The sequence below is a fragment of the Gorilla gorilla genome, chromosome 22 (assembly GCF_029281585.2).
Source record: "Gorilla gorilla gorilla isolate KB3781 chromosome 22, NHGRI_mGorGor1-v2.1_pri, whole genome shotgun sequence".
Taxonomy (NCBI): Eukaryota; Metazoa; Chordata; class Mammalia; order Primates; family Hominidae; genus Gorilla; species Gorilla gorilla.
The window spans coordinates 35,753,812-35,781,539 of record NC_073246.2 but is presented as its reverse complement, the minus strand read 5'-3'; the positions used below and the strand labels follow the sequence as shown (position 1 = coordinate 35,781,539).

Sequence of the window (27,728 nt, the reverse complement as noted above, 5' to 3'; positions counted from 1 at the left end):
AGGGTTCAAGCCACGTGGGCGCAAATAATCCAGAGAAGGCAAGTGTCATTGGATCCAATGACATAAAGGTGCTCTCGTTCATTCATACTCAAAGCCTCTAATTGGCCAAGATAACACTGAATATGCATGAACTGGGAATAGTATTTAAACTTCTCTATCTTCAGACAGGAATGCCAAAAACAGCATCTGTTTGAAACTTAATCACTGGTGTGTGTCCAGACCTGGGCCACGCATGGTCCACACCGTGATCCTAGGTCGGGAGATGGAAGTCAACACATCCCCTTCCCATCACCATGAACATCAGCAAGACAACAACGACGCTGTGCATGATAGCCAGGAAGACTGACCAAGAAGGACAGCCATCTGATGGTAAAGGGGGGATGTAAGCTGAAAAAATCAAAGCACAAGAACTAGGCTGGATGCAGTGGATCACGCCTGTAATCCCAACACTTTGGGAGGCCGAGGTGGGCAGATCACTTGAGTTCAGGAGTTGGAGACCAGCCTGGCCAACATGGCAAAATCCCGTCTCTACTAAAAATACAAAAATTAGCTGGGTGTGGTTCTGGGCCCCTATAGTTCCAGCTACTCGGGAAGCTGAGGCAGGAGAATCTCTTGAACCCATGAGGTGGAGGTTGCAGTGAGCCGAGATGGCACCTCTGCACTCCAGCTTGGGTAACAGAGTGAGACTCCATCTCAAAAAAAAAGAAGGATGACAACTGATTTTACTTTAACATCTTCAGATCCTGGCCTTACTGTGTCCCTCTGATGGCAGCTGTCAGAGTCGGGGAAGGGCCCTTTCTAAAGTGCACATGACTGTGTGTCGGCATTTCTGCGTGGCAGTGCAGGGGCTGCTTGAGTCCCTTGTCTTCAGGATCAAGTTAGTGTTCCTTTGCATGATACACAGGCCTTCCTCGGCTGGGCCTCAGCCTGCCCTGCAGCCCTGTGGCCCATCATTCCTCTACAATCCTCACCAATGCCCTGCTCAGAATCTCAGAATGGTCCTCCACTCCTAATGCCCTGCCTCAATCTTTCTTTTCTTTCTGAGACAGGGTCTTGCTCTGTTGCCCACGTTGGAATGTAGTGGTGCAATCATGGCTCACTGCAGCCTCAAACTCCTGGGCTCAAGCGATCCTCCTGCCTCAGCCTCCCAAGTAGCTGAGACTACAGGTGCATGCCACCACACCTGGTTAGTTTTCTAAACATTTTTTGTAGAGACAGGGTCTCACTATGTTGCCCAGGCTGGTCTTGAACTTCTGGCCTCAAGGGATCCTCCTGCCTTGGCCTCTCAAAGTGCTGGGATTACAGGCCTGAGACACGGTGCTTGGCCTGCCTCCAATGCTTCATCCTGCAACACGCAGTCAAGCATCACCTCCAGGGCCCGAAAGTCCCCCGTACAACTGTCCCTTGCTCCTGTCACATGTCGCCACAGCACTTGGCACCTAGCTCTGCCTCCTTACCCCTCACATCTTGTTGTAAATGTTGGTTTAACCTCCAGCTTCCTCCTGGACCATAAGCTCCTCGAGAGTGGGAGTCACATCTTACTTGTTTTTATGTCCCAGGGTTTAGTACTGAGCCGTGGCACACGGGTGGTTACTCACTAAGTGCTTATTGAATGAATGGATAATGAGCGAATAAATGACACCCACTGACTGCAGAGCAACACCAAATCCCAAAATGGGAGACCACAGCTGTCCTCTCGGCTTCCCCGGGGCTGCTTCCACAACTTCGCTCATCCCACACCAACACTGAAGGTGGACAGGAGGTGGGGCCGTGGAGGAACCAGTCATGGTGACTCCCTCAGGTGGTGATGGTCTTTGCAGCTTATGAGAGGGAAGAAACCACAGGAGGAGTGGATGAGGGAGACACATTCTCGCTGGTCATTTTGGGAAACCCTAGTGAATGGTGTATGTGTGTGCATACATGCATGTATGTATGTGTGTACAGGCACAAGCACATGTGTATACAGAAACACAGAGAAAAAATGGGCAAAAACAATGAATGAGACCAAAGGAAAGGTTAAGTGAAAAGAAGAAAATTAAAAACCACATGAGAGGCTTCTGGCCAGGCGTGGTGGCTCACACCTGTAATCCCAGCACTTTGGGAGGTTGAGGCGGGCAGATCACTTGAGCTCAGGAGTTTGAGACCAGCCTGGGCAACATGGTGAGTCCTTGTCTCTACAAAAAAAATAGAAACATTAGCTGGGCATGGTGGCCAATGCCTGTAGTCCCAGCTACTTGGAAAGCTGAGGTGGGAGAATCACTTGAGGAGGTTGAGGCTGCAGTGAGCTGAGTTTGTGCCACTGCACTCCAGCCTGGGCAACAGAGTGAGACCCTGACTAAAACACACACACACACACACACACACACACACACACACAGAGAGAGAGAGAAAGAGAAAGAGAGACAGAGAGAGACTTCTGTTTCTGGAAGTAGAGTGGACTAGATACTCGGAATGACTCACCCAACAAAAACTTTAAAAAAACAGAAAAATGCAAAAATCCACTTTTTAACTCCAAGAAAACTGGCACACACACACACACACACAAAATAGAAACAAAGTAAGAAATTTGCAGAGGCTGAAAACAGAATGAAAATAGGAACCTTGGAAGATCACCGAAAGCCAATGCCACTATAGCTTTGAGGGTCTCTCTTGAATCTGCTGACGCTGACCTTGCATTTTACTCACTACATAGGGTGCAGAAACAGGTGCATCCAGAGCCAACGTGAGGGGTCTAATAGGAGATCTTCACAAACAGATGAACCCAGAGGAGGAGTGACAGGTAAACTCAAGCTCAGAGGGGATGAGCAATAAAACATTTCTGTTTTTGACCTTGGTGTAGTGAAGGAAAACGTGCCTTGAGAATGTGTGCTTTATCAGGTAGCTCTCACGCAAGTTTACAACCACAATTCACACAAGGGGTGTGATGCCCAAACTCCTCTAAACATAGTTTTGGATAATCACAATAACAGTCCTCCCAGAAGGAATACAACTTCAGACAATAAAGATGGCTGCGGGTGGGCCAGGTGCGGTAATCACGCCTGTAATCCCAGCACTTTGGGAGGCTGAGGCGGGTGGATCTTCTGAGGCCAAGAGTTCGAGACCAGACTGGCCAACTTAGTGAAACCCTGTCTCTCCTAAAAATATAAAAATTAGCCAGGCATGGTGGTGCGCACCTGTAATCCCAGCTACTTTTGAGGCTGAGGCAGGAGAATTGCTTGAACCTGGGAGGCAGAGGTTGCGGGGAGCCGAGATCACACCACTGCACTCCACCCTGGGTGACAGAGCGAGACTCCATCTCAAAAAAAAAAAAAAAAAAAAAAAAAAAAAAGATGCCCACAGGTAAAGTTCTAAGGAACATTTAGTTTACAGTCAAAAATCGTAATACAAGAAACAAGGTAGTAAGTTTAGCAAGAGCTGGCAGAAACAACAGACAAAACAATAACATCCATAACTTCAGGTTATGGGTTCTATATCTATATCTATATCTATATCTATATCTACATCTACATCTATATCTGTTTGTTGTTTTGAGACACATTCTGCACTGTTGCCCAGGCTGGAGTATAGTAGCATGATCATAGCTCACCTTACCCTTGAACTCCTGGGCTCAAGCAATCCTCCCACCTCAAGTGTGAACCACCGCACCCAGCTAATTTACTTTTTATTTTTTTGTATAGACAGGGTCTCACTCTGTTTCCAGGCTGATCTTGAACACAAACTAGCCTCCTGCCTCCACTTCCCAAAGCACTGGAATTACAGGCGTGAGTCACGGCACCTGGCCAGGAATATCTATGTTTAAAATGTGTTAAGAAATAAATAAGAAGGATTAACATTTGAGCAAAAAACAAGATACAAGAAAGAAACCAGCATAGCTGGGCGTGGTGGCATGCACCTGTGGTCCCAGCTACTTGGGATGCTGAAGTGGGAAGATCATTTGAGCTCAGGTGGTCCAGGCTGCATTGAGCTGGGATTGTGCCACTGCATTCCAGCAGCCTGGGTGACAGAGCAAGATCCTGTTGAAAGAAAAGAAAAGAAAAAAGAAGAGAAGAGATGGAGAAAGGAAGGAAGGAAGGAAGGAAAGAAGGAAGGAAGGAAGGAGAAAGAAAGAGAGAGAGAAGGAAAGAGAGAAAAAGAGAGGAAGGAAGGAGAAAGAGAAGGAAGGAAGGAAAGAAAGAAAGAGGGAGAGAGAGAGAAAGAAAGAAAGAGGAAAGAAAAAGGGAGAAAGAGAGAGAAAGAAAGAAATCAGCAGACAGGAGAAAATAAATAGAACTTCTGGCAATGGGAAATGATATAATTTAAATTAGAAACTCAGTGGATGGCCAGGCGTGGTGGCTGATGCCTGTAATCCCAGCACTTTGGGAGGCCGAGGTGGGCAGATCACCTGAGGCCAGGAGTTCAAGACCAGCCTGGCCAACACAGGAAACCCCATCTCTACTAAAAATACAAAAATTAGCCGGGTGTAGTGGCATGTGCCTGTAGTCCCAGCTATTCAGGAGGCTGAGGCAGGAGAATCACTGGAACCGGGGAGGCGGAGGTTGCAGTGAGCTGAGATGGTGCCACTGCACTCCAACCTGGGCAAAAGAGTGAGACTCTATCTCAAATAAATAAATAAATAAATAAATAAATAAATACTCAGTGGGTGGATGAAACAGCAGATGAGAAGCAGCTGGATGGAAATGAGGATGCTATCAGCTGGGGAGGAGAATGGTTCATGCTTTTCTTTGTCCTCCTCCAGGCTGGCAGCCGAGGCTCTGCCGGGGGAGACCGGGGCCCAGCCCCAAGGGTGGCTACCTCAGACAGGCCTTCACACTGCACATGGGCCTGGATCCACTCCAGCCGGTCAGAGTTCTCCTTCTCCCGCACCCCTTCGTTCACCTGGGAACAGAGCTCTTCCGCCTTCTCCAGGGCGTGCTTCAAGTGGCTGTGGTCCGGGTGGTTTTCAGGGGTGTTTTCCAGGATCTACACAGGAGAATAAAAACAACCACCTCCTTTTAGGCAATGTGGGCGGGCCTGTGATCCAGGGTCCTGCAGGACCAGGCCCAGCGGGGCAGGGCACCATCCTTTCATGGACGGCGCCCACTTGAGCAATCGCAGCTCTGAGCACCCACATGGCAATCCCGTAGCAGATGACGGCCACTCCTTGATGGCTCCAGTGGGTGGCATTGCAGAGCCCTCGCCTCTTCATGGGCCCAGTGGGGGCTAAGCCCCCACCAGGAAGCAGTGAATGGTCCCATCCCTGAGGTCTCAGTCCAGCCCCACACCCTGAATGTCCAGGGCAAGCTGTGTGATCTGTCCTGCAAAATGTTAACATCGCAGGGTGGACCCCAAGCCACACATGCAGACTCACAGGACCACAGTGTGTACATATAACCACGGGGCCCTTAGAGTTTCTCTTTGAAAATATTCACCCTTGGCCGGGCGCAGTGGCTCATGCCTGTATAATCCCAGCACTTCGGGAGGCCAAGGTGGGCAGATCACAAGGTCAAGAGATCGAGACCATCCTGGCCAACATGGTGAAACCCCATCTCTATTAAAAATACAAAAATTAGCTGGGCGTGGTTGGCGCATGCCTGTCGTCCCAGCTACTCGGGGGGCTGAGGCAGAAGAATCGCTTGAACCCAGGAGGCAGAGGTTGTAGTGAGCCGAGATTGCACCGCTGCACTCCAGCCCGGCAACGGAGAGAGGCTCCGTCTCAAAAAAAAAAAAAAAAAAAAAAAAGAAAGAAAGAAAAAGAAAATATTCACCCTGTTTCACAGAGGAATAAACTAGTCCCTGAGACCAGGAGCAGAGCCCAGGCATCCCAGGCCCAGTTCCGTGCTGTTTTCCCACCTGTTCACTCACTTGGGGAACTTACAATGCAATTCTGGCATTTGATGTGCAGTGTTCCATCAACACACTGATGAGGGTCTAAGAGCCAACAGGTGCCCTTGGAGGACAGGGCAGGGACAGCGCAGTCTATGCTTAGCATGCAGCCTGGGGCATAAGAGGAGCGGTGGCTGCAGCAAGGTGGCTCCTTCCTGGGTCCACGCACCTCTGGAACCACATGCAGACGGGTGCATCAGAGCAAGTGTGCGCTTTTCTAAGCACCTGCAGCAAGGTGGCTCCTTCCTGGGTCCACGCACCTCTGGAACCACATGCAGACGGGTGCATCAGAGCAAGTGTGCGCTTTTCTAAGCACCTGCAGCAAGGTGGCTCCTTCCTGGGTCCACGCACCTCTGGAACCACATGCAGACGGGTGCATCAGAGCATGTGTGCGCTTTTCTAAGCAGACCATTTGGGGTGGTGGCTAAGAATGCCAGCTCCGGAGCTGGACCTCCTGAACTTAAATCCCTGCCCCACCACAGACCACCCATGATTTGGGTTGGTTATATAAATGTTCTTTTTTTTTTTTTTTTTTTTTTGAGACGGAGTTTTGCTCTTGTTGCCCAGGCTGGAGTGCAGTGGCGCAATCTCGGCTCACTGCAACCTCTGCCTCCCAGGTTCAAGCAATTCTTCTGCCTCAGCCTCCCGAGTAGCTGGGACTACAGCCACCACGCCTGGCTAATTTTTGTATTTTTAGTAGAGATGGGGGGTTCACCATGCTGGCCAGGCTGGTCTTGAACTCCTGACCTCAGATGATCTGCCTGCCTCGGCCTCCCAAAGTGCTGGGATTACAGGCGCGAGCCACCGCACCCAGCCATAAATGTTCTTTTTGTCTCATTCTGTCACCCAGGCTGGAGAACAGTGGCACGATCTCATCTCACTGCAACCTCTGCCTCCCAGGTTCAAGCAATCCTCCTGCCACAGCTTCCTGAGTAGCTGGGACAACAGGTGCGCACCACCATGCCCAGCTAATTTTTGTATATTTAGTAGAGATGGGGGTCTCGCCATGTTGGCCAGACTGATCTCAAACTCCTGGCCTCAAGTGATCTGCCCGCCTCAGCCTCCCAAAGTGCGGGGATTACAGGCGTGAGCCACCACGCCTGGCCCACATAAATGTTCTGAGACTCAGGTTCCTCGCAAGAGAAATGGGGAGGTTAATAGCCTCCTTTATATGGTGTGTGGAGAACTAAATGAGACACGTGGACCTCTTGGCAAAGCACCTGGCCCTTAGAAAGTGCTCAATAAGCAACAGTGATTACCATCAGATCCTCAAAGGACTTCGAGGCCCCTAAAAACAATTATCACCCTGTGCTGGAGAATGAAGAAAGACCCTAAGCCACCTTTGAAGTGTACCAGGAGAATGCCGAGGGCATATTTGCCCAGGTCTTGTCCACATACAAATAATGTAAATGGCCCTGACTCTGAATGTCTTATCCCAAAGGCATACCGTGGTTTAAAGTCCTAAGTAGACGCTCAAATGGAGAAAAACACACACTGTTTTCTATGCCTTGTGTGTCCACAAATCAATTCCAAGCAACAACCCCAACCTCTGGGCCAATCCCGACTGTACATTAGAATCCTTTTGGAAAATCTGAGGCCTCATCCATGACTAAATCAAAATCCCTGGGGGGTGAAACTCAGGCTTAGGGGTTTTCTAGAGGTTTCCAGATGTTCTAACATGCAGCCAAATCTTAGAACCACTACTACAGGCTAGGAACCCACCCAGCTGGCTTGAGTAAATTCATTTGTTTTGTTTAGTTTCAAAATTCAAACAGGTTTATCAATTTTTCTAATTATAAAAGTAATATTGTACAATGTACAAAATTTAGAAAATTCAAAAAGTTATAAAGAACCTAAAAATCACTAATAATCTCCCCATTATTTCAAGAATAAAAATTGCTTTGGGAGGCCGAAGCGGGATGATCACTTGAAGTCAGGAGTTTGAGACAAGCCTGGCCAACATGGTCAAACCCTGTCTCTACTAAAAACACAAAAATTAGCCGGGCATGATTGTACCTGCCTGTGGTTTCAGCTACTCAGAAGGGTGAGGCAGGAGAATCGCTTGAACCCAGGAGGCGGACATTGCAGTGAGCTGAGATCGTGCCACTGCACTCCAGACTGGGTGACAGAGCGAGACTCTGTCTCAAAAAAAGTAAATAAAAATAAAAATAAAAATTGGATCATACTACCATTTTACAAAAACTACCATTTTATACTGTACTATTTCGTACATTGCTTTATAGTACAATGTTCCATGTCCATTTCATACATATTATCATTTTGAGGGTTTTATATTATATCATTATTGGGGCAGACCCCAATATTGATTGAGCACGTTATTGAGCACAATGCGTCTAAATAGCTACCTTCCCATAAAACTTTATGTTGCTTCCAACTCTTCAATATTTCTTAAATTATTTCCTTAGAATAAATTCCTAGAGGTGGAATTGCTGAGCCAAAGAGGAATTATAGTTTCATCTATAATCGCCTTCCAAAAAAGGCTGTATCAATTTAACTTCCACCCAGATCTTTGCCAACACTGGGACCTATAACCTTTTCAATATACGCCCATCTGGCAAGCCAAAATCAAAGTATTTTCTTGTTTTGTTATGTATTTTCTTTTATTGCCTGTGAGTGTGAACTTTTTGTACATTTAGCGCATAAGTGTTCTCAATGATAAAACTAACATTTATATACTGCCTAGTATGAGCCACTTTGCATACATTAACTCAGTTAATTCCCACATCACTATGCAGTAGGTACTATCAGTGTCCCTATTTTACAGACAAGAAACTGAGGCCCAAACTGAGGCCCAACTTGCCCAAGAGCACACAGTGGTTAAGTACCAAGATTCAAATCCCAGCCAGCCTGGCTCCAGGCTATGTGCTCTTCACTGCTATTCCATACTGCCTACTGCCTCTCAGCAACTTCAAGTTCTATATTCTATCTTTTTTTTTTTTTTTTTGAGACTGAGTCTCGCTCTGTCGCCAGGCTGGAGTGCAGTGGTGCAATCTTGGCTCACTGCAACTTTCACCTTGTGGGTTTAAGCAATTCTCCTGCCTCAGCCTCCCGAGTAGCTGGGACTACAGGCGTGCACCACCATGCCCAGCTAATTTTTGTATTTTTAGTAGAGACGGGGCTTCACCATGTTGGCCAGGATGATCTTGATCTCTTGACCTCAGGATCTGCCTGCCTCGGCCTCCCAAAGTGCTGGGATTACAGGCGTGAGCCACCACATCTGGCCTTTTTTTTTTTTTTTTTGAGACAGAGTTTCACTCTGTCACCCAGGCTGGAGTACAGTGACTCAATCATAGCTCTTTCCCCTCTTCTTGCAAAATGCATCATACCATAGGATTGCTCAGTGAGTTTAGTGTTGCTTTTTCACATAACAGCATTTTCTCAGTGTCTTTCCACACTAATACATAGAGTAGAAGTTGCTCTGTATCTTTTTAAATATTTTCATAGTACAGATCTACCATAATTATTTAACCATTCCCATTAATGAACATATACATTGTTCCCCAGAATAAAATCTGGGTTTTGTTTTTTTTTTTTTTTTTTTTGAGACAGAGTCCCACTCTGTCACCCAGGCTGGAGTGCTGTGGTGTGATCTTGGCTTACTGCAACCTCTGCCTGCCAGGTTCAAGATATTCTCCTGCCTCAGCCTCTCGAGCAGCTGGGATTACAGATACACATCATGAAAGGAACATGGCTGTGCTGCAACCAGGCAGGCATACGCAGATGTAAACAGCCTGCATGACTCAGTGGGATTAGAGTGCAGGTGCACAATTCTGTGCATTACATAATCACAGCTATGTAGCCATAACATGGGAGGCTAATCACCTGGCTCTAAGCCACTATTGTGTGTGAGGTATATAAAGACAACACTGACACTGTGAAAAAGCTGTTGAATAAAGCCATGTCCCATCTACCTGCTGTCTCTCAAGTGTTCTTCCAGCTCCCTGCCCCACGTTCACCCACTCCCCTCAGACCTCAGCTGAGCCTCAAACCTGACACACCATCACTCCTGGCTAATTTTTTCTGTGTTTTTAGTAGATACAGGGTCTCACCCTGTCGGCCAGGCTAGTCTTGAACTCCTGACCTCAAGTGATCCACCCGTCTTGGTCTTCCAAAGTGCTCGTATTACGGGTGTGAGCCACTATGCCCAGATGAAAGTTTGGGTATTTTTTAGGTTGCTATGATCTAAATCCTTTAAGTTTAGGATTAGCATGTCTTTGAGACCATGCTAAGAATTTCTCCACATCAGTATCATAAAAATATTTAGTATTAGTACTTTAGCAGATTTCATATGTATCTCATAGCTGACCACTGTTTTCAATTCTCTTCTTAGTTCAGCTGGTTTTCAGTTCATTTTTCTGGGTGCTCTGGAAGAAATCAATCATGTTTCTGCAAATAATGAGTTTTTTTCCCCCTTTTAAATATTTGGGCCATTCAGTCCTTTTCTTGTTTTAGTTTTTCTCCCATTGGCTAGATACAGAACACCTATTTTAAAAGCTTGTTTTCAACTTCAATTTGCAATTAAACATTGGGAGAAAAAAGAGAAGTACTGAGCTAATTAAATAGTAACTGTGGCGTTGGAAGAGAGAAAACAGTAAGTTGAAAACTTATTTCAAAACTAAGTATTTAACTCAGCCAAAGATCCACAGTGTATTTTGTGGAGTTGAGCTGGGGCTGGACTGAGGAGATGGCTTATGTGGGAGGGAGATTTGTCACATGTAAGAAGACTGAGCAAATAAGGAAACACATTGAGGATAATGAGAGCCAGGCTCTTCACAGAGTAGGGAGTTACAAAGGCAGAAGGGGAAAGGCTGGAATAAATTCTGCAGTATTGGATTAGAATAGGAGGTATTGGTGTGAATTCATGAGTTCTAATATACATGGATAGATAGATCTAGAAATAAATATAAATATATGTGTATATACATTGGCATATGTAAATATGTGTGCATGAAAAGACATTCGTATATTTCCCAGCTCTGCCACTGAGAGGAACACAAAACAAAATCACCCCAGTAGCAATGAGCATGCCAGTGCCCACATGTGAGTTTCTAAATACCATTTTCCATGAAAAGGAACCAGATCTAAAACCTCTTTCCAGGAGCTATACTCCCTGTGGTTTTACAAACATAGGCTCAGAGGACATCTAAATCTGTTCACTCATTTTACAGGTGGGGACACTGAAACCCTAATTTTGTTCTTTTTTTTTTCTTTTGGTATTGGCTTTCTCAAAGTGACAGGAGAAGAACAATCATCTAATATCAACACACAGTGTCTGACATGGTTTGGCTGCACCTCCAACCAAATCTCATCTTGAATTGTAGTTCCCATAATTCCCACATGTTGTGGGAGAGACCAGGTGGAGATAATTGAATCGTTGGGGTGGCTTCCCCCATCCTGTTCTAGTGAGAGTGAGTGAGTTCTCACAAGATCTGATGGTTTTGTAAGGGGTTTCCCCCTTCGCTGGGCTCCCGTTCTTCTCCTTCTTGCCATTATGTGAAGAAGGATGTGTTTGCTTCCCCTTCCACCATGATTGTAAGTTTCCTGAGTCCTCCCCAGCCATGTGGAACTGAGTCAATTAAACCTCTTTCCTTATTAATTACCCAGTCTTGGGCAGTCCTTTACAGTTGTGTGAGAATGGACTAATACAGTGTTTCACAATAGCCTTCTGAAGACAGGTCATAGCATTATGTTTCTTTCTCTTTTCTGCTAAGAAAATCAAGGCCTAGAGGCACTGGGCCTGTCTTTAAGAAAGAGTCAAGGGAGAAAGGCACAGACCACAGACTGTTTCTGTGATTCCATGTTATTTTCTTCTAGAAAAAAAAATTAAAAAAAAAAAGAATCAATGACTAAGCTCTCATTTTCTGACTTACAAGGTAGAAGCCACTTGGTCACACATCTGAAGGCTGTGCAGTATTGAGAGGTGACAGCGTGCTGGCAGTCCTCACACCCCTCGCTCGCTCTCGGCGCCTCCTCTGCCTGGGCTCCCACTTTGGCAGCACTTGAGGAGCCCTTCAGCCCACCGCTGCACTCTGGGAGCCCCTTTCTGGGCTGGCCAAGGCCGGAGCCCACTGCCTCAGCTTGCAGGGAGGTGTGGAGCGAGAGGCGCGAGCAGGAACCGGGGCTGCGTGCCGCGCTTGCAGGCCAGCTGGAGTTCCGGGTGGCCGTGGGCTTGGCGGGCCCCGCACTCGGAGCAGCCGGCCGGCCCCGCTGGCTCCGGGCAATGAGGGACTTAGCACCCGGGCCAGCGGCTGCGGAGGGTGTACTGGGTCCCCCAGCAGTGCCAGCCCACCGGCGCTGCGCTCGATTTCTCGCCGGGCCTTAGCTCCCTTCCCGCGGGGCAGGGCTCGGGACTGCAGCCCGCCATGCCTGAGCCTTCCCCCGCCTCCGTGGGTTCCTGTGCAGCCCGAGCCTCCCTGATGAGCGCCGCCCCCTGCTCCACCGCGCCCAGTCCCATCGACCACCCAAGGCCTGAGGAGTGCGAGCACATGCCCCAAGACTGGCAGGCAGCTCCACCTGCAGCCCCGGTGTGCAATCCACTGGGTGAAGCCAGCTAGGCTCCTGAGTCTGGTGGGGACGTGGAGAATCTTTATGTCTAGCTCAGGGATTGTAAACGCACCAATCAGCCCCCTGTCAAAACAGGCCACTCGGCTCTACCAATCAGCAGGATGTGGGTGGGGCCAGATAAGAGAAGAAAAGCAGGCTGCCCGAGCCAGCAGTGGCAACCTGCTCGGTCCCTTTCCACACCGTGGAAGCTTTGTTCTTTCACTCTTTGCAATAAATCTTGCTACTGCTCACTCTTTGGGTCCACACTGCTTTTGTGAGCTGTAACACCGCGAAAGTCTGCAGCTTCACTCCTGAGCCAGCAAGACCACGAGCCCACCGGGAGGAACGAACAACTCCAGACGGGCCGCCTTAAGAGCTGTAACACCCACCGCGAAGGTCTGCAGCTTCACTCCTGAGCCAGCGAGACCACGAACCCACCAGAAGGAAGAAACTCCGAACACATCTGAACATCAGAAGGAACAAACTCCAGACGCGCCACCTTAAGAGCTGTAACACTCACCGCGAGGGTCTGCGGCTTCATTCTTTAAGTCAGCGAGACCAAGAACCCACCAATTCCGCACACAGTATTAGCTCTCATTTTTTTTTTTAATAGAGATAGGGTCTCATTATGCTGCCCAGTCTGGGCTTGAACTTCTGAGCTCAAGCGATCTGCCCACCTCGGCCTCCCAAAGTGCTGGGATTACAGGCGTGGGCCACCGTGCCCAGCCAACTCTTTGCATGATAAACCAGCTTTTCTTTCTGAGTTACCAAGCAGACCTCTGTGACACCTTGTTGTCTCGTGCTTTCTACACAACAGTTACCAGATATGTTCACTGGGAATCTTGTCCATGACCCCAGCCCTCTCCAATGCAGAGAAAGCCGTCCCCTGCCTGAAAAGGCAAGACAGGTACTTACATTTTTAATGATCAGTGGGTATCTTGTTACCCGTTGCATAGGCTTCAGTATAAAACTAGAGAGTGGCATCCCTTTACACCGAGGATCCATTGCCAATCTCTGAAATAAGAGATGTTTTTAAATGTACTTAAGAAACTTGCAAAATCCAAAGTTAGTGACATCAATACTAATGTCAGTGAGGACTCTCCACCCATTATCTCATTTATCTGGATGACAACTGAGAGACCTGGGGTTGGAAGGGCCTGACTAGTTACCCTGTCCAGGATGACACACTTTCCAGATGGAGAATGGAGACCCACAGATGTGACTCAGCCAGTAGGGTTAAGCCCTGCACTCTGGATTCAGCATACCCTCCATGGCATGCATGGTTCCTTATGCACAGAGATGAGATTCTGGCTTTACACAGAATATTTTGTCTGGATGTCTGCAGAAACTTTATAACATTCCCAGGAACAAGAGTCACAAGACTATACGGTTAGAGGAAAAATTCCCCTTACACCCCAGAACTGCTGGAAGGGTTAAATCTCATTGTCTAGTTTTGAGTGGAGCCTGCATGTGCCTCTGGGAACTCCAGGCAGGGCTGAGAAAGAGGAGCTCAGACAACGGGGGTCAAGACTCCAGTTTCAGGGTCTGGCCACTTAGCTGTCAAAGGCTGTGGTCTGGTTTAATGCCTTAGAAACGGGCAGCTGCATTGACTGGAGCCCTGAGACCTGATAACTGTCTCCAGGGACCGGGACCTGCTCCAGCTGTGGACACCATCATTCCAGGAACACCTCGCAGCTGGCAACGACGTGCCACATTCCCACTGAGAGGAGGTGGGGAGAGGTGAAGAGGAGAGGGGCGGGGAGGGACAATGAGGCCCCTGCTCTGGGCTGGTGTCAGCACTTCCCTGAAGTTCAAGTGCATCCAACAATGAACTCATCTTGCTCGGGCCTAGGAAGAGCCCAGCCCTTGGCTGAAACCCCAGGTGGTCCATGGCGCCCAGCAGCTCAGCATCTGCTCTCTCGTCTCCATCCACCCAAGGCCTCCTTCTTAGCAATCTTTCTCCCCTTGGAATGACCTCAGAGTGCCCCATGCCTTGGCTGGCAAGTCTAGGCTGAGAAACACCATGAGAGGCAGAAACAACAAGCTCACATGAGGCTCTGACCAAGAAGAGGCTGCGCTTGTGCCTCACCACAGTGATTCCAAAAGCACCACTCTAGGACAGGTGAGGATGGCCTGTCTCCAAAATGCATGAGATCCAAAGATATGCCTGTTATTATTATTTTATTGTTTATTCATCAAAAGATACCTGTTTCACAGAAGCTATTTTATTCTCTTCCTGCTTTTTTTCTCCAGGAGACGTGGGGGCTGTTTGAATGGCCCAGCATGGCCAGCAGAGACCCACACTGGCCAAGGCCAAGTCCCAGAGCTGCAGGTCTTCCAGCAGTATCCGCATTACCTCCCCAAACATCCCCTGGTGGACACCCAACTCTCCAGATCCCTGCTACCTCCAAGGAAGAGGTCCTGGCATCCCACACTGACTCCCACAGGCTGTCTAAGGCGGGAGCCCATCAAGCAGAACCAACTGCGAAAGGAATGAAGGGGTCACTGGGAGTCCTGGCCATTCCCTCTGCAAGTGAAGGGCAGAGACCAGCAAAGAACTGAGGATGTGGCGATTAAACACAAGAGGAAATCTAAGACCTGCCTGGGCCTTGCAAATGAAATGAAAGATTTAAACATGCATCCAAATAACACCAATAGCATCTGGAAAACAGATCCTTGAAGACACTTCAAAGCTTCCAAGCCCAGGGCTCACCCCTCCTCTCCAAGCCCACCCCTTTGGTGACAGCCACACTTGCCAGTGAGTGCCAGTCCCCTAAGGCTTAGCCAAGACCCTAGGCCCTGTTGGCCTCTAGTGGGAACACACTTGCAGACTTTCGAATTAGTCCCTCACACATCCAGCTGCCCAAAGATCGCCACTCTGGGGCCCAGTCTCTGCACAGCCTGGCTCCTTACTTTGACGAACTCCTTGAAGTCTGGGGCCTCGTCCGTCTTCTGCTGGATCAGGGCAGCCCCGTTGAGCTGGCGGCTGCAGAAGCGGATGTAGGGCTGCATGTGCGGCAGCTGTGCGCTCAGGATGTCACCAATCATCTTCACAGGCATCTTCTCCCCGGACATCTTCTTGCGGACTCTCAGCGCTCTGCATGGAAACACAGGAGGTGAGCCCCCTGCTTTCACGCTATCTGACAGCACCACAGCACACTTAGGTTGCACAGAAACAGAATGTGTGTGAGGGGCACAGCCTCAAGGGCCACTAAAGGATCTATTTGGGAGACAAGGAATGGAGAAAGAAATGAGTGTAGGGCTACAGAGAGGTAGCACCAGAGCATTTTTCTTTGGCAGAGTGGCTGTTTGTTACAATTTGTTTTTCTTGTGCAGAAATACGGAGTATTTTCTTGAACAACTCAAACGGGTCCCCTGTGTCGATGCCTCACTACACAGATTATCGGTGGTGAAAGCCCCAGGTTGATGTGGCCTGAGCACTGATCCTATTTCCAGGAGACACTTCTGCCCAAGGGAAGTTGCTATTGCCAGAGGATGGGGAAGGATGATTTTTGGCTAAAAAGAACATAATTAAGATGGCAAAACAACTGCCTTGGCAAAATAATCCCATGAGATTCAGCAAAAGCCAGGTATAAATGACTGTTTGAACTATCTCTGTGATTCGCTGCTTCATTGCTAGAGCTGAGTTAACTAAATTAAGAGGAGTTCGGAAAAGAGGTCTATTACTATGATAATGGGCCAGTGAACCCAAAAAATGTATATCCTGGAATCCAGGAGAGGTGTTGTTGGGACTGGGAAGTGTGTGTTCTGGGGTCTGCCTGCAGTGTGAGTGCTCAGAGCTATGGTAACTAGGACCGTGCTTCCCTTCTCCCAACTTCAACATGTGAACCCTTAACACCAGCATCTGGAAGAAGGGCATGGCACTGAGCTTATACACAGTAAGGACAGCAATGTACTACATGGCAAGACCACAACATGAAGCCATGGGTGTGTTCAGCTATCCTAGTTAGTGATCATGGGTGGGTGGATGGGTAGATGGAACAAAATGGTATAACCTATGACTTTAACACAAGGCTGGGAGGATGTCCCTAATGAATGCCTTTGGCTGCTTTCATGGTCATGTTGGAGAAGGCTTTGAGGTACGGGGCGGGCTATTGAATTCCAAGGAAGCTCTGCAATATTTATATTAGGCTTTAAAAACTTCAGATCACTTTCTTTTCTTTCTCCCACATTTTTGGCTAAAATAAAGTCCCTTGGACCGGGCAAGCCAAGGAGAAAAACTTAGGGACCATAAATGATGTGGTGTGAGCAGTCAGCGATTCCACCTGAAGTGGATGCCCTCCCTCATGGGGAGATCAGCACTGGCTGCCTGGGGTGTGGGGAGCAGTGGCAGCTTGGTGTCCTCAGGATGGCCCAAAGGCCACTGCCCCATTGAGGGGTTGGTGTGAAATACCACAACGAGCAAAAATGTGCTCAAGGGTGATGACACCAATAATTTGGGGGGATGAGAGCCCTGGATAGCCACGTTATAAATTTGCCATGAATGGAAACAGGAAGAAATTCCATCATTCCATCATTTTCCTATGAGGAGTAGTTTTTTTAACAAGGGAATAAAAAGTACTTTCACCCTTTCCTTCTCCTATTTTGTTCTGTTTTGTTTGAGACAGAGTCTCACTCTGTAGCCCAGGCTGGAGTGCAGTGGTGCAATCCCAGCTCTGCAACCTCTACCTCAGTCTCCCGAGTGGCTGGGACTACAGGCATCTGCCACCATGCCCAGCTAATTTTTATTTTTTTAGTAGAGATGGGGTTTTGCCATGTTGGCCAGGCTGGTCTCCAACTGCTGACCTCAAGTGATCCGCCCACCTTGGCCTCCCAAAGTGCTGGGATTACAGGCATGAGCCACCGCGCCTGGCCCCGGCCGCTGGCCTGTTTTTTATTAAAGGATGAAGGAGATAAGAAAAAAAGAAAAGAAGAAAGAGCATCTGCAGACAGTGATTGTCTTGAGGAATTAGTTCCTGGGTTCTGCAGACCTACACTTGTAGACTAGAGTTACCCAACCAGCAGACAGGCCTAAAATTAAGGCCTGATTTACTATGGACTAGGCACCTATTAGATTCAGTCATGGGTCTTCGTGCAGGATGGTCTACTGTATAGGCAAAGACTTATGAAGACCGCAAGGTGTTACCAGGCCCAGGGATCATGTGACTCAGCTGCTGCAGCCACAGCCCTGAGAGTACTCTGCTTGTGGTGAGCTGATTGGCAGTCTCCTAGAAAGGTTTACAGATGAGAGGACTTGAACTGCAAAAGGCAATTAACTGGCTAACAAATGTTTCAAAGAGCGCTCAATGATTGCTGAACACATGAGCGTCTGTAACCCTCTGAAGTCTGCAGACCAAGTGGACGGTCATGGAACTAGCATTTATTAATGCTTCCTATGTGTCAAACAGAGTTTTACATATATTATTATCCCCATTTCCTATTGGGGAAACTCAGGCATGCAGAAATTCAGTGACTTGACCCAAGTCTCAGAGCTAATAGGTGACAGAGCTAACCCTGGAACCCAGGTCTGACTCCAGAGCCCATGGTTGGGACCACAGATTCAGAGGCCCCAACCCACCTCCCGCCACGACTGCCTGCAAGCTGCTCTGGGCACCTGCCCATCTTCCCAGACGTGGCTGCCCTGCTCCCGCCATCTCGCCCTCAAGCCTTTCCCTGCTGGTCCCAGCCTCAGCCTCTGCACTTCCCGCCCTGCTGGACTTCCCACCATCTGCTCCATGCCCTCTCTCCTTCCCTCTTCTCCTTCTCCCAACCCCACATCCTTTTCTTCTTCTTTCTCACCATCTGTCGTTACCCCAAACTGATTTTTATTTTTTATTTTTCCTTCATTTTCTGCTTAAACAAGATAAAATGGAATCCATTCTTCTTAAGTTAAAAAGAAGATGAGTCAAATATTTAAGAAAAACACTGTTTTGGGACAAGCTCTTATTTTTTTTTTTCTTTTCTTTTTCCATCGAGGGGACAGGAAAGGCTCTTGATAAAAAACAGTTCCCCAAACCTGGGTTGGTCACCCCACCTCACTTCTGCTTCCCTTCTGCTATCTTTTTTTTTTTTTTTTTTTTTTTTTTTGTGACACAGTCTCACTCTGTTGCCCAGGCTGAAGTGCAGTGGCACAATCTTGGTTTACTGCAGCCTCTGCCCCCACCGGGTTCAAGCAATTCTTCTGCCTCAGACTCCTGAGTAGTTTGTATTACAGGCATGCACCACCACACACAGCTCTTTTTTTTTTTAGTATAGATGAGGTTTCTTTTTTATTTATTTATTTATTTTTTTTTTGAGATGGAGTCTCGCTCTGTCGCCCAGGCTGGAGTGCAGTGGTGCGATCTCAGCTCACTGCAAACTCCACCTCCCGGGTTCACACCATTCTCCTGCCTCAGCCTCCCGAGTAGCTGGGACTACAGGCGCCTGCCACCACGCCTGGCTATTTTTTTGTATTTTTAGTAGATGTGGGGTTGCACCGTGTTATCCAGGATGGTCTCGATCTCCTGACCTCATGATCCACCCGCCTCGGCCTCCCAAAGTGCTGGGATAACAGGCATGAGCCACCGCGCCCGACCCTTCTGCCATCATTTCTGACAGCTGTCTTGAGGGTCCTGCTCCAGGCTCTGGATATAAAAAGGTTCTAGACCTGTCTGCCCTACCTTGTCTATGAAAGGCACATTTCTCAGGTCTCAGCTTCCTCGCAAGAGAGCCAGCCATTTGCTCTAACCCTCAATGAGGCATCATTAGTAGGAAGTCCATGTGTCCCAGTTAGCCCTTTTTATTTTCATGTTATTTATTTATTGTTGACTCGTTTGATAACTGCCCTACCCCCTGCCCCACCCCCCAAATACAAGGTGTGTAGGATCAGGAGTAGCAGACATATAGCCGCTCACTGGTGGCACTCCAGGGATTGCTGCCTTAACTTCTTATCCTCAAATGCCTCCCTCTCTCGGCTGCTAGGAGCCCTCAATCTCCCCTCATCACAGTTATTCCTTGGCATGAAGACATTATGTCTATGCAGCCACGCAAATACAGCACAATGTTCTTTGTCCAGTTTATGATGTGGGTGTTCACTCTACAATTCTTTCAAATTTTCTGTATGTTTGAGATTTTTTCTAGTAAAATGTAGAAAAGAAGAAAAAGAAATCAGGTCCCCAGAAGGCTACGGTTCAACATAAGATTTTATCTGGAGGATGAAGACACGAGCCAGTTAGTCCAAACAAGCTAATCCGGGAATCAGAGGAACGGGGATAGAGAACCTTGGGATGGAGGGAAGCCGGCAGCCCATGTACACATCAGCGCCCTGATGGACGGCGTGCCCCTGGGACACCCGATCCCTTGCTCTCAGAATGACCATGCATGGTAGGCAGGACAAGCACCATGACTGCCACCTTAATGCCCAAAACTAGTTAGAAGGGGCCGGAGCCCAGACAAAAACTTGGGATGTCTGACTTCTGGGCCCATGTTTTTTTCCATGGGGGCAGGACTGGGCGGAGTCTCTATTCCGGGACCTAGGCATCATCCACAGAGCAGCCACCCTACTGTGTGACTTTAGGGAAGTCACTCAGCCTCTCTGAGCTTCGCTGCTTCAGCCGTAACAGGGCTGTCAGTTCCCACCTCCACAACTGTGGAGCAAGTCAGAGTCGACAGGAGGAAGAAGCACGCAGGCCTGGCCCCCCACACAGCTCAAGAAAGAGGCTGCTTCTTCCCAGACGGGGGTTAAAAGACAACAGAGAGGTATGGGGAGCTGAGGCCAGCACCAGTTTCCCTCAGGCCAACCCTGAAGTGGGGGAAGCCCTCTCTAAGGGCTACTTGGGAAGCTCAGAAACATCTCCCGCCTCCCCCAGCCCCCACTGATAGCTGCCCAAGGAAAAAGGTTTTAACTTACAAGTATATTTTCTTTTCTTTTCTTTTTTTTTTCTTTTTTTGAGACAGGGTTTCACTCCCGTGGCCCAGGCTGGAGTGCAGTGGTGCAATCTTGGCTTACTACAACCTCTGCCTCCCGGGTTCAAGCGATTCTTCTGCCTCAGCCTCCCTAGTAGCTGGGATTACAGGCACCCACAACCACACCCGGCTACTTTTTGTATTTTTGGTACAGATGGGTTTTCACCATGTTGCCCAGGCTGGTCTCAAACTCCTGACCTCAAGTGATCCACCCACCTTGGCCTCCCAAAGCACTGGGATTACAGGCGTGAGCCACTGTGCCCAGCTATTGTCTATGCAGACGAGAACACTGAGGCCCAGGGACCAAAGTGACCTGCCGGAAGACACACAGCCAGAGGCAATAGCGGATGTGAGCCCAAGGGTCTGATGCCAGACCTAAGTTCGAAAGGCTTCCACGGCATCGGGTGGCGGGGGGCGCGGGCAATGGAGTCCAGACCTTCTCTAAAAGCCTGCCTGATGTCACCTTGGATCATTCGTCTTCTAGAGCACCAAGCCAGCAGACATTATGTATCTTTCTTCATGTCCACCTCTCCACACCTCCTCTCCATCCCTTCATCCACTCCCAAACACACGCTCAGGAAAGTGGGGACCTGAAATTACCTTATAAGAACAATGCAGAGACCATGTTTAGGAAATGGGGGCTTCCCAATGATACGGATGAAGATCAGGAATGGACGCAAGGTTCTGGGAGCCTGCCCTCCATCCTCGGGCCCAGGAAGTGGGTGGCCCTTCCTCCCAGCAGGGAGTATCACGCGCCCTGCAGGCTGTGACTTAATCTGTGTTCTAGCAAGTGATGTTACAATGAGAGCGTGGTGGATACAGATTTTGGTTTTTGACTTTTTTTTTTTCTAAGAATTGGAAGAGACCTTTGTGATGATCGAATCCAACCCTTTCATTTTACAGATGGGGAAACTAAGGCTCAAAAAGGAAAGGCAGTGAGTAAGTCAGAATCCAAACCCAGGTCTCTTGACTCCTGGCCCTGGAGCTGCCTCTGCAAACTAAAGTTGGAAGAAAATACGACCAGCCTAGGGCCAGCTTCCCGGAGTGATCCTGAGGAACTGCTGACGTTAGGCAGTGAACAGTTCCACATTTTTCCATCTGCAGGGCCAAGAATGCCTCAAAAGACCAATAATCCCCCATGGGATCCCGCGTCCGAGGGAAAGCGTGGAGGGGGCAGCCCCACGCCCCAGGAGGGAGCCAGCACCATCAGGAGCCAGCGTCGCCCTAGCCCTGGAAATTCACAACCACAGTAATTCACCCAACAGCAGGCTCTGGGGTGCCCAGGCAACCTACTCTTGCAATGAGAGATTCGGAGTGCGTTTCCAGAAAGCATGAAGGCACAAAAGGGTGATGGTGTTTGTGAGTGGCAATGAGAAGAAAAAAAAAAAGCCAGAAAGAAGCACAGGGCAGCATGCAAGAAGGACACACAGACCCACAGAGGTGCGAGTGCACGAGAGCCGAGGAGGCCAAGCCAGGCTGGGGATTAGAGAAGAGGCTTACTTCAGTAGTTTGATATTACACATAATCAGCTCCTTCCAGTTCACAAAAATCATAGCAACCTCTTTTTCTGTCAGCAGCTCAGACTCCATCAGGGGTTTTTGAAAAATCTACAGATGCAGAAAACGAAGCAGTTCAGAAAGCAGTTAGCTTAAAACTCGCACACTCACACACCGATCCGCTGAGAGCAGGGAAAGGGCTCAGGTGTCTGTACCTTGGCAGAGAGGCCCAGAGGTGAACGCCTGCTTTCCTGCAGTTTCTGAAGCAGAGAGCCCCTCCTCTGCCCTGGAAACTGGAGGGGGGTCCCCAGCAGGGCCTGCATTGTTTTACAGGGGAAGGAGGGCAGCTGAAGTCTCCAGGAGACAGGTCTTAACTCCACCAGACAAGCAGGGAGGCCGGTACCAAGTCATGCACGCAGGCTAAGCGGTCTCACCTGCGCACTGGGAGGGGCTGGACCGGCGTGAAAAGCGGGGCTTAAAGATGCCGGTGGCTGTGGACAGTCCCTTCATCTGCATAGGTAAACCGAGGGCCTTCTGAGAGGAGAAGCCCAGGCGGCAGCTCCTCTAATAAGCCAGTGGCCACCTCGGTGACTGACTCCATCGCTGTGTCCTCAGCCTCCTGGGCTGACCCTGGACAGACCCACCACTTGCAGGCCCGCTACAAGGGGGTGAGTGCTGCCCTTCTCCTGGGCTCTGGAAAATGAATGAGCCCCTCCAAGCTCTGTGTGGTTGAGCAACTCTCAGTAAATCACAGATCTCAGTGGAACCCCGTGTTCCACTTGCAAGCCCCCGACTGCAAGGAGGTCATTTTCTCCCACAGGAGGCGCTTCTGAAGGCTCTTTAGGGAAGGGGACAGCCCATCTTCGACATAAACTTGGCTGGGCTGCGGCTGCTCCCTGGGAGCCCTATTCCACAGGAGTCCTTAAGCCGACGTTGAACCCGGCATGTACCAGGGCAACCACATACGGTGGTGCGTTTTGCAGAGTGCAAAAAGGAGCCATATCTAAGGAGTGACACTTGCACTCTGGACATCCTGAACTGCATATTTAATAACAGTCAAACACCTTGAGAAAAGGGCACCTTTTTGAATTTGCATCAATGCTTCCTAAGTATTAATGGTGGTCCTGCGGCCAACAACCCACCCTGTACTCCTCCAACAGCGGCTAGCCCTGCTGCGTCTTTCCTGGATGTTAAGACTATCGGACAAGATGGTTTCACACCCGTTTGGTGTGATGGTTTCCAGACTATCACAGCACTCTCCAAACTGCAGGTCCATCTCTGCAAATCCCTGTCTCCCAATATGGCATCTTCCCATGGACGTGGAAAAAAGGCCTGCTGAGCAGCAGGAGTGCCCGGCTCCGCATCTCCCCATAGTTCTGGATGAGGTGGCCAGGGCCCTTCTGGGAGGACTGACAAGATGAGGAGGCATCATTCAGGTCAGGGGGTTTTGTGGGGGCCTGGGAGGAAACGTTGCCATTCTCAGTGACAGGTTTGTCTCAGGGTAATATATGGCAGGAATGACTCGAGACAGCAGCCAGATGGCCCCCCATTTCCAGATGCCAACACTGCGGGGCAGGAGGGCAGCGTGGCTGGCTCCATGGCACCTCCTGGTTGGTGGCTGAGCTGCAGCTGCTCTGAGTAGAGCGTGGACTCCAGACTCTCAGTTCACATGACTCCATCCATCAACTGCTCAGGGACTCACTTGCCCTTGGCTAAGTGATCTCTGTTCCTCTGTGGGAATGACTGAATGTTGGTCATGGATAAGCAATGAACCGTCTCTGCGGTCACAATCTCCTATAGCATTTGCCATCCAGATGCTCCTCAAACATCAGAAAGTTTCTTGGGCTCAGAATCAGGACATAGACCTCCTTGATGGAACCCTCCCCTCTCCCTCCGTCATCGCCCCCTGCCGTGCCCCCTGCCCTGCCCCCTGCCCCACCAGCTCCCTTACCTCTGTGACCAGCTGCAGGTCATTCACATAGTTCTCCTCGGTGACAATGAGCTCGTGGATGTATCCTTGTCGCTTTCTTTCAGTTGGGGTCAACATATCCAAGAGATGTAAGTCTGAACACCCTGGAAAACACAACCATTTGGGAGAACTTAGCACAGTCTGGGGAAGCCCACACAACTTCACACGGAAGATCCTCGTGGTTGCTGGGCCCTGAGGCCTTGCTCCAGTCCAGTGGGGTCATGGGCTGAAATGTATCCTCCCCAGTAATATGTGGAAGCCCTACCCCCTGGTACCTGTGAATGTTACCTTATTTGGAAATAGTATTTTCATATATAATCAAATTAAGATAAAGTCATACTCAGGGTGGGGTCCTGACCCTATATGATCAGTGTCCTTATGAGAAGAAGACAGAGACAGACAGGCAGAACCTGGAGTGATGTGTTTCCAAACCAAGACACACCCCGAGCCCTCAGAGTGAGGCTGGCACCTGCCAACACCTTCCATTTTAGACTTCCGGCCTCCAGGAATGTGTGGCAATAAATTCCTATTGTTTTAAGTCCCCCCGTTTGTGGTCGTTTGTTAGGGCACCCTAGAAACTGATACAGGCGGCACACTCCTGCTTCATCAGAAACATGAAAATAATGTGAAAACAAAACACTCAATGACGATTGGCCAAAACTCTGGAGGGCTCACAACCATGTCAGGTGGTGAACTGCATTTAATGCTCAAGTATTATACTAGAATTATCCCCATTTCACAGACGAGGACACTGAGGTTTACACAGGTTGACTGGCCTCAGGTCTCTCAGCTTGGAAGTGGTGAAGGCAAGAGCCAAACCCTGAGACTTGGGCTGCAGAGGCTGTGCTCTATCCCCGAGCTCCAGGAGGCCATGGGTTATCCATGTCGAGGTTGGTTTGTGGAGGATGAGGTGGCTGTGCTGAGGCTCTGATGGTCCTGGGGACCAGGCAGATGCAGGGTGCCTCCAGACAGCACTGGGCACACTCTCCTGGACAAGGCTGCTGCCTGGCCCCTGGGGCAGCTGAGCAGCAAGCTTGCCACAGACAGGGTAGTCCCTCCCACTGCAGAGAGCCTGGCACAAGACCATCACGGAGGCCAAGGCTGCCTGAGGGGAAGGGCTACTCCACTGCCCTGAGATGGTGCCTGCACTGGAAGTGGGGCTCACTCATGACTCTGCCCACTTAGCTTGTTATTTGGGGTTTTGTTTGAACGTTTGAGCCTCCTGCCCCAGACACACTGGAATGAGCAGGAGGGAGGCTTGGTTCTTGGGAGCATCCCATGTGCAGGCCTGGGCCCACCTCTCCTTTTTATCAGAGGTTCTTTATTTAATCACAGAAGCCAGCCTTGGAAGACAGACCCAGAGGTGTCCCGAATGTAGGTGGGAGGGTCCGGGCTGAATCCCCTTTACTTGTTCTTCCCATCCCTTCTGTTCCCCTCAAGGGGGCGCAATGGAGCACAATGCAAAACCCCCTGCTGGGGACCAGTGGTTGTCAAAGCATGGTCCCCAGGCTGGCAGCATCAGCGTCACCTAGGAGCTCGCTAGAGATGCCCCGGCTGAAGTGACTCTGGAGTTCGGGGCTGGGCATCTGTGATGTAACAAGCTCTCCAGGGGATTGTTTTTTGGCGCACTAATGTTCAAGAAGCCTGCTCTGGCCTAGCAGGGGTTCCTCGAGTTTCCATCTTCTCTCAAGGGAGTTATCTGGGGTCATGACTGATCTAGCCTATATGCTGAAAGCTTCTGCAAATTGTATGATCCCTCTGGGGCAAATGATATCAGAGATTTCTTGGCAAATGCTTTGCTGCTTTAGAGGTTAACTCTCAGGTTGTGGTGCTTCCAGCCCTTGGTTTTGTCCCTTCTCTGGGCCAATTGTCCTTTCTGGATGCTGTAGCTTCTCTTGCTGGGACAGGAACAACCCAAGACCAGCAGGAGAATGCTGGGAAAGCAGCAGAAATGAGTCATCATTATATCAACACCCTCGACCTCACTCAGAGTCCCCTGCCCTGAGGTCAAGCAGAATTCCCCAGGGCTGCGAGGTGAGCTCGCACTTTTGCACAGGTCTGCAGATGTGTCTGAGCTTGAGCCCTCTGCTCAGCCACGGGTTTGGCCCAACTGTTCTTCCTGCCTCAGGGCATAGATTGTCTTTTATTAAAACAGCTGCACCAACAACGAACTCTCAGGAAGGAGGCAGGCCACGGGGCTCACTCATTCAGTTCAGCCAAGCTGCTGTGTGAGCTTGGGTTTGCGGCAAGCTGAGTGATGTCTCCGAGTTCTTTGACTTTTATTGGGAAGGTCACCCAAGAAACACTCGAGTTTGGGGGGAAACATATCTTGTTCCTGCCCTCTTTTCACCCCACTCTCCTGTGAGTGAGTGAAAGGGCCCGGGCCTCAGGCCATTTCTTGTTGAAGGGCTGAATGCAGCCCCTGCATTAGGCAACTTGGATGCCCTCTCACGGAAGCAGAGTCCCTGGAGTGTTCAGGATGGTCCGTCCCTTCTGCAGGGAGATTAGAATATTGACACAGAGTGGTAGCTCTAAAAGTCACCACACAAACACGGTGTGGTGATGTTTGCAGCTACAGAAACATCAGGCCAGTAGTGGCCACTGGCTGGGCCAGTTTTCTGAATGTCCCTTTAAGGATGCCCCACAGTTGCCTTGAAGAATCTGAGGGATGTTATGGGTTCTTGCTGCAGCGAATACATGTGTACAATGCACACATTTAGGGCACACTTTCTTCGGGTTCACAGGCCCTTTTGAAGACTGTTCATAGATCTTATTCATTCATTGGGCAAATATTTACTGATGTCCTACTATGAGGCTAGGACTAACCACTCTGGGTGCTGGGGATTCAGGACAGAAGAGGAGAGACTCCTGCCCTCCAGGGCATAGCCAAGAACCTGGGGGTCTGGTGGTCCTCAACAGGGGGTGGTAGTGCCCCACCCTCCGCTGAAGGTGGTACTGCTCCCCACCATGTTGAGGTCAATACTGTCCCCACTCCCCAAAGGCTGAGGTTTGCACTGCATCCCACTCCAGTCCCAGGGCTGAGAGTGTGTTCTTGGTTGTCATAGTGGAATCTGGCAGGCTGGCCAGGGCTGCTAAGTGACCCACAACATGCAGGACACAGAACTGCCCACCCCAAATGCCAATAGAGGAGCACCCTGTTGAGAAACACTAGCGTTACTTGAAACTGACAACCCGATCAGAGTTCCAGTCTGCAGCATGGAGGTGCGAGGGACCAGCAGACACGCGTAGAATGATGAGGAATCGGAAAGAAGGACCTATGGGGAAAAGTCCTGGCTTGCTTTGGATTTCAGAAGCTCTTCTGAGTCTTCAAGTTTTACACGGTGCAGGTTGTGAAGAAGCTCAGAGCCAGAGCAACAGCAGAAGGTTCAGGGTAAATTTGGGCCATTTGTCCAAGAATCCCAGGAGCCTGGGGCCAGTTGGGGACAAGCTGGAGGGCTTCTGTGTGGCCTCCTGCTCCAGGTAGTGTTGGCTCTGGTCCAAACACTTTGCAAGGCCCAAGTCAGAGCTGATGGAGCTTGGAGGTTAGGGGAAGCGCTGGGCAAGTCTGGGCTGCTTGCCCCCACCAAATTCCACCTCTCGCAGGTCCACCTACCACCCTGCCTGGAGACAGGGGGATGGCCCCAATGGCCACTGCAGAACACAATGAAAAGTAAAGGTTTTGTGGGGAGAGTCTTCTCTACATTATGTGCCAATGATGTTGGCTTGGAATCGTCTTTTTAGCCATCAAATTGACCCATGGGAGGCTGCTTTAAAACTTGCTGGTGAATGCCAGACCAAGAGAGCCATTAAAGATTTGAAATAGGCACTTTGAACTCAAAAATATTCTTCCTTTGAAAATTTAATATTTAGAAAAACAAGTGAGTTTAAAAACT

General features: G+C 49.4%; 1 protein-coding gene across 6 annotated transcripts in view; it reads right to left on the bottom strand.

Annotated features, from left to right (window-relative positions):
• Nucleotides 1–27,728, bottom strand: part of ITSN1 (intersectin 1) — a 258,350-nt gene that overhangs the window by 20,763 nt on the left and 209,859 nt on the right. For all 6 annotated transcript variants that reach the window (XM_019017661.4, XM_019017665.4, XM_019017662.4 and 3 more), the window contains 5 exons: nucleotides 23,818–23,939; nucleotides 21,871–21,977; nucleotides 15,340–15,523; nucleotides 13,342–13,440; nucleotides 4,792–4,959 (listed from right to left, as the gene is read on the bottom strand). In XM_019017661.4, the coding sequence (XP_018873206.1) occupies nucleotides 4,792–4,959; nucleotides 13,342–13,440; nucleotides 15,340–15,523; nucleotides 21,871–21,977; nucleotides 23,818–23,939 (680 nt within the window). The remainder of the gene's footprint in view (nucleotides 1–4,791; nucleotides 4,960–13,341; nucleotides 13,441–15,339; nucleotides 15,524–21,870; nucleotides 21,978–23,817; nucleotides 23,940–27,728) is intronic.